This window comes from Lipotes vexillifer, unplaced genomic scaffold, assembly GCF_000442215.2.
Source record: "Lipotes vexillifer unplaced genomic scaffold, Lipotes_vexillifer_v1.1 scaffold36, whole genome shotgun sequence".
Lineage (NCBI taxonomy): Eukaryota > Metazoa > Chordata > Mammalia > Artiodactyla > Lipotidae > Lipotes > Lipotes vexillifer.
The window spans coordinates 1,094,651-1,100,855 of NW_006792448.1; the positions used below are offsets into that span (position 1 = coordinate 1,094,651).

The following is a 6,205-nucleotide window of genomic DNA, read 5'->3' on the forward strand; positions in this document are numbered from 1 at the left end:
GGAGGTAGCAACACAGATATCAATAAACAATCTATATTAAAGAATATAAGAGAGTTTTATTTGCTCCAAGATGAGGACTGGCCCAGGAGTGCAGCCTCCACCGAGGAAGAAAACACTCCAGAGAAGCATGGTTTTCAGCAGTTTTTTTTTTTTTGCGGTACGCGAGCCTCTCACCGTTGCGGCCTCTCCCGTTGCGGAGCACAGACTCCGGACGCGCAGGCTCAGCGGCCATGGCTCACGGGCCCAGCAGCTCCGCGGCATGTGGGATCCTCCCGGACCGGGACACGAACCCGCTTCCCGTGCATCGGCAGGCGGACTCTCAACCACTGTGCCACCAGGGAAGCCCATTTCAGCAGTTTTATACCATATCAGAACAAAGAACATATATCAGACATGACAGAGGTACATTCCTTCAAGGTTTCAACAGGGATGTATAGTTACAAATTATCAGATACACAGTGAGTGAGCATGACCTTGGCATCTGGGACGGGAACTTTATCTTCCAAGGAATACTAGCATCGGTGTCATAGGAAGGGAAGCATTTCTCCTTATTGTCAGAGTGGGCATGCTTTACTGTAATGGTTAAATCAAATGTACAATATATATTTGACAGACCGTAAGTCAGGCTGTTCCAGTTTACATAAAGTTCAGGCCACATCAGGTATAAGCCTGACTGGCTTCCTCAGCCCCCAATATACAAAGATTTCTTCAATCAGAGGTAATGTGGGAGGCATATGACAAAGGGGCTGCTTTCCTTCCCAGCGTAAGGCACACAGTATGCCGGCACCGATTAGTACATGCAGAAGGGAAAAATGATTTTACGGTGATATGAGAGCGACTTATGCCAGGTAGTGTTCCTAAAGCGGGCCCCTTTCCCTGTGAACATCTAGGCAGTACCAGCTGCTGGCGCCGGAATCGACCGCCAAGATGGCGGCGCCCTCTCGGAATCCAATTAGCACGCTGCCATGTGTTGCCAGTGAACGTACGGACTACGCCATCTTACGGAATCAGACTCCAAGATGGAGGCGTCCAGAAATACAGGCGTGGCCATGTTTCCTGAGCATGTATGGACCCGCCGCCGTACGGTCTCAGTAGTCAAGATGGCGGCGCCTGAGAGACTGTCGGAGCTCTAGGCGGGCGACCGACTTGTTTGTCGCGGAGCCGACGCACTGGGCCTGCGCAGTAGTAGTACGGTGCCTGGGAGGCGCGACGAAAACCGGAAGTGCTGGGAGGCGCTTTTTGCAACGGCCGGGGTCGATGCTAAAAGTGTCTGTGTAGGTTCGCGTGTCGCTGGCGGGGTTCGTGAAGGGGTGCGCTGGGAGCGGAGAGATGGTGAGTACGAGGTCCCAGGAGGGAGTCGGCGGTAGAGGTCAGTGGGGCTGGAAATGGTGGTGTCCATCGGCAGACGCATGGGGGTTTGTGGTGAACCATAACGGGAGTCAGTGGGCAGAATGGGGCGGGGGGCTGTTTCGAGCCTTAGAATGATGGGAGTCTGCTGGTCAGATTTTTTTACTCGTGTGTGAACCATCTGAGAGTTATGTGATGAGCCATTATGGGGGTCCGTAATGGAAGTTTAGTGGTAGTTCCTTGGGGGTCCGAATGGGGGATTCTTTGTTCGGAGTGATGAGGGGTTTGCGAAGTGTTGTACTGGGCAGTCTGGAGTGAGCCGTGATGAGTCTGTATCGGGGCATCTAGGGGGGCGGGGTTGTCTGTGAGGTTAGTAACGGAGGATCTGAGGGGAGCCGTGCTGTCTTGAGACCCGGTGATGGGGGTCTGTTGGGAGCCATGACGGGGGCAAAATGTGGTGAGTGATGCGGTGTTTGTAACGGGCAGCAACTGGCTCAGTGGGTGAATAGAGTGATGGGATGTCAGTGGGGTAAGCAATTGGAAGTTCAGAGGCAGAGTGATGGGGGTTTATAAGCAAGCTAAGGGGGTGTCAGCGGTGAGTGAGCAGGGGTGGTCTCTGGGGCTATGGTGGAGAGATTTATGAGGAGCCATGGTGGGAAGTCTATTGGCAGACTGTTGAGGTCTGTGGTGAGCCGTGATGGAGCTGTACTGGAGAGATGAGGCATCGTGATGGGGGTTCTCTAAGGAGCCATGTTGGGGGCTCCCACAGGAGGCGGATGCTTCAGACCCAGAGCCGCCGGATGCCGGGGAGGACAGCAAGTCCGAGAATGGGGAAAACGCGCCCATCTACTGCATCTGCCGCAAACCAGACATCAACTGCTTCATGATGTGAGCCGGGGAGCGGTGGGCGGGGTGGACACCTGGCCGGGTGCGGAGAGGCCGATGGGTCCGGCCCCTCACATCTCCCTCACTCGCCCCATCCTCCGCAGCGGCTGTGACAACTGCAATGAGTGGTTTCATGGGGACTGCATCCGGATCACTGAGAAGATGGCCAAGGCCATCCGGGAGTGGTACTGCCGGGAGTGCCGAGGTGAGGGGCCGGAGTGGACAGGGCAGGCAGCCGGGGCTGCCAGGGAGGAGAGGGAGAAGCTTTAATGGGAGGGTGGTTCACGGGGAGTAGTGATCTGCGTCTGTGGGCAGAGTGATTGTTGGTCAGTGCTAAGCTGGAATGGAGGCTCCATCGTGAGCTGTGATAGAAAGCTCCACCGGAAGGGGCAGCTCTGCCCTGGAGTAGGGAGACAGAGCAGGCGGGTGGGACCGGAGAGGAGAGAAGAGGAAGAAGGAGTTCTGGTGCCATCCACATCCCCCGGTGCCAACCCACGCTGGCTCCGCCCTCTACCCCGCAGAGAAGGACCCCAAGCTGGAGATCCGCTATCGGCACAAGAAGTCACGGGAGCGGGACAGCGCTGAGCGAGACGGCAGTGAGCCCCGGGATGAGGGTGGAGGGCGCAAGAGGCCTGCCCCGGATCTGGACCTGCAGCGCCGGGCGGGGTCAGGGACAGGGGTTGGGGCCATGCTTGCTCGGGGCTCTGCTTCGCCCCACAAATCCTCTCCACAGCCCCTGGTGGCCACACCCAGCCAGGTGAGTGGCCGCGATGGCTGGGTTAGGGGAGGTGATCCCATCTCAGGCCCTGCTCGGTTCCTGAGCTGTGTTGCGGGCGCCTCTTGCTAGCATCACCAGCAGCAGCAGCAGATCAAACGGTCAGCCCGTATGTGTGGTGAGTGTGAGGCCTGCCGGCGCACCGAGGACTGTGGCCACTGTGACTTCTGCCGAGACATGAAGAAGTTTGGGGGCCCCAACAAGATCCGGCAGAAGTGCCGGCTGCGTCAGTGCCAGCTTCGGGCCCGGGTGAGCGTGGGCAGAGCTGGGCAGGGTCAGGTGGGGGGCCAGGATGTCTGGGAAGAGCTGATTGAGGCTAGGATGGGTGGGCCGGGTGGGGTGGGGCCTAATCGCGTATGGACAGGTGGGGAGGGACCTGGCTGGTTCAGACGAGTGGGTCGTGACCAGATGTGCTGGGCTAGCTGGGGAGCCCCCAACCCCAGACGCGCAGGGTAGGGCCAGGCGTTCCTAGGTGGTCAGATGTGTCAGCGCAGCTGGGGCAGGGCCGAGCGTGTCCTGGCGATGGGGGGCGGGGGGCGCTGGTGTGTCTAGGGAGGCGAGGCAGGGCTAGCTGGTGGAGTCGGCGCTTGTGGGAAGGGCTCGGGCTGGCACCCTCCATCCACCTGGGGCTGACCTGGGCCTTCCTCCTGCCGGCACAGGAATCCTACAAGTACTTCCCTTCCTCGGTGAGTCCAGCCCCCCAGGGCGGGCGGGGCCTGCGGGCAGGGCGGTCAGGGCCAGTCCTGAGATTCTGCCCCGCAGCTCTCGCCAGTGATGCCCTCAGAGTCCCTGCCAAGGCCTCGCCGGCCACTGCCCACCCAGCAGCAGCCACAGCCATCGCAGAAGCTGGGGCGCATCCGCGAGGATGAGGGGGCAGTGGCAGCAGCAGCAGTCAAGGAGCTGCCTGAGGCTACAGCTACACCCGAGCCGCTCTCGGACGAGGACCTCCCACTGGACCCTGACCTGTACCAGGACTTCTGTGCAGGGGCCTTTGATGACCATGGCCTGGTGAGCAGACAGAGCATCCCACGTGGAAGGGTAGTGGTTACAGAAGCAGAGAGTGTCCATGATGAGGAGAGAGGAGGCAGAGGGTATGGAAGGCTGATGTGGGGACCGAGCAGGTGGTGGGGAAGTCACGAGTGGAGCAGGCGAATCAGCGTGTGCCTCACTCGCAGCCCTGGATGAGTGACACGGAGGAGTCCCCGTTCCTGGACCCTGCGCTGCGGAAGAGGGCGGTGAAAGTGAAGCACGTGAAGCGTCGGGAGAAGAAGTCTGAGAAGAAGGTGGCCGACAGGGTGCAGTGGGTGTGCGGAGGGAGGGCGAAGGTCGGGCTGAAGGGCTGGGGTGCAGGGGAAACAGGGGTCCGGGGCTGACTTCAGCTGCGCCCTGCCCTGGCCCGTCTTGTCCCACAGAAGGAAGAAAGATACAAGCGGCATCGGCAGAAGCAGAAGCACAAGGACAAGTGGAAACACCCGGAGCGCGCTGACGCCAAGGACCCTGCGTCGCTGCCGCAGTGCCTGGGCCCTGGCTGTGTGCGCGCTGCCCAGCCCGGCTCTAAGTATTGCTCAGACGACTGCGGCATGAAGCTGGCAGCCAAGTGAGTCATTGCTGGAGGGTTCAGGGGAGTCAGGGAGTACAGGGTGGGGCATGACCAGAGCCCCCTGTGTGTCTGCCAGTCAGTCACCATTCAGTCAACCAAGCACCCGCCGGGCCATCCACCTGCTCCCCCATCCCGTCTGTCTGTCCGCCCAGCCATCTGCCCTTCAGTCACCTGGTTGCTTATCCTTTCACCACTGAGTCACCCATCTGCTCTGCGCCCTTGGATCACACTGCTCACCTTACTGCCTTGCCTCCTTCTCTGCTCACCCAATTCACTGCCTCCCTGCAGCCGCATCTACGAGATCCTCCCCCAGCGCATCCAGCAGTGGCAGCAGAGCCCCTGCATTGCTGAGGAGCACGGCAAGAAGCTGCTCGAACGCATCCGCCGGGAGCAGCAGAGCGCCCGCACCCGCCTTCAGGAAATGGAGCGCCGATTCCACGAGCTCGAGGCCATTATCCTGCGGGCCAAACAGCAGGCTGTGCGCGAGGACGAGGAGGTGAGCGGGTGTGGGTGCAGCAGCGGCGCAGGGCCCAGTACCTGCTCCCACCTGGCCTCATCGTCCCCTCCACCCCGTGCAGAGCAATGAGGGTGACAGTGATGACACGGACCTGCAGATCTTCTGTGTCTCCTGCGGGCACCCCATCAACCCACGTGTTGCCTTGCGCCACATGGAGCGCTGCTACGCCAAGGTCAGGGTGTCGGCCTGAGGGGGTGGACAGTGTGGGGACATCCCTGGGTCCCTGGGGGCGGGAGTGCCGTCTCGCGAGGGCATGCGGCGCACAACCACAGTCCCTCCGTTTGTGCTCACCCCTCCAGTACGAAAGCCAGACGTCCTTTGGGTCCATGTACCCGACCCGCATCGAGGGGTGAGTGTGGGCACTGCAGGGGTTAGCGGGGCCGGGCCTGGGCGTCACCCTCTGCTTCCTCTGCTACCTTCTCTGCTCCACACCCCCAGGGCCACACGACTCTTCTGCGACGTCTACAATCCTCAGAGCAAGACATACTGCAAGCGGCTCCAGGTGCTGTGCCCCGAGCACTCACGAGACCCCAAAGTAAGCTTTTCCCTCAGCTTTCTCCATTCTGTTCCCCTCCCTTACCCCCGGGCCACACTTCTCCCTTCCTCCCTCTCCTGCTTCCCTTCTTCCTGCCGGCCCACTTCCACAGCCCCCACTTGCCCTGCCTCCTCGCCCTCCGTGCCTCTCCTTTCCCTGTTGCATCCCCTCCTACTCCCCCCACCTCGCCTTTCCTTCCCAGCCCCCGGCCCCCACTCCTGTCCTCCTCCCGGCCTCGCCGCTCCACACTCACGCCCATCCCGGTCTCCCCGCAGGTGCCAGCTGACGAGGTATGCGGGTGCCCCCTTGTACGTGACGTCTTTGAGCTCACGGGTGAGTTCTGCCGCCTGCCCAAGCGCCAGTGCAACCGTCACTACTGCTGGGAGAAGCTGCGGCGTGCCGAGGTGGACCTGGAGCGTGTGCGCGTGGTAGGTCTCAGCGGCGGATGTCGGCGGGTGCGGGGGGGGGGGGGGGGGGGGGGGCCCCCCCCCTGCCGATGCAGGGGACATGGGTTCGTGCCCCGGTCCGGGAGGATCCCACATGCCA

The 6,205-nt window shown here is 61.1% G+C and overlaps 1 protein-coding gene across 1 annotated transcript in view; it reads left to right on the forward strand.

Moving 5' to 3' along the window:
- Nucleotides 1–1,041: 1,041 nt before the first annotated feature.
- Nucleotides 1,042–6,205, forward strand: part of CXXC1 (CXXC finger protein 1) — a 5,728-nt gene continuing 564 nt past the window's right edge. The window contains exons 1-14 of the mRNA XM_007465573.1: nucleotides 1,042–1,332; nucleotides 2,117–2,235; nucleotides 2,337–2,437; nucleotides 2,754–2,989; nucleotides 3,080–3,256; nucleotides 3,667–3,693; nucleotides 3,770–4,015; nucleotides 4,183–4,290; nucleotides 4,420–4,604; nucleotides 4,896–5,103; nucleotides 5,186–5,296; nucleotides 5,424–5,473; nucleotides 5,563–5,659; nucleotides 5,935–6,087. Coding sequence (XP_007465635.1) covers nucleotides 1,330–1,332; nucleotides 2,117–2,235; nucleotides 2,337–2,437; nucleotides 2,754–2,989; nucleotides 3,080–3,256; nucleotides 3,667–3,693; nucleotides 3,770–4,015; nucleotides 4,183–4,290; nucleotides 4,420–4,604; nucleotides 4,896–5,103; nucleotides 5,186–5,296; nucleotides 5,424–5,473; nucleotides 5,563–5,659; nucleotides 5,935–6,087 — 1,821 coding nt within the window. The 5' untranslated portion in view covers nucleotides 1,042–1,329. The remainder of the gene's footprint in view (nucleotides 1,333–2,116; nucleotides 2,236–2,336; nucleotides 2,438–2,753; nucleotides 2,990–3,079; nucleotides 3,257–3,666; nucleotides 3,694–3,769; nucleotides 4,016–4,182; nucleotides 4,291–4,419; nucleotides 4,605–4,895; nucleotides 5,104–5,185; nucleotides 5,297–5,423; nucleotides 5,474–5,562; nucleotides 5,660–5,934; nucleotides 6,088–6,205) is intronic.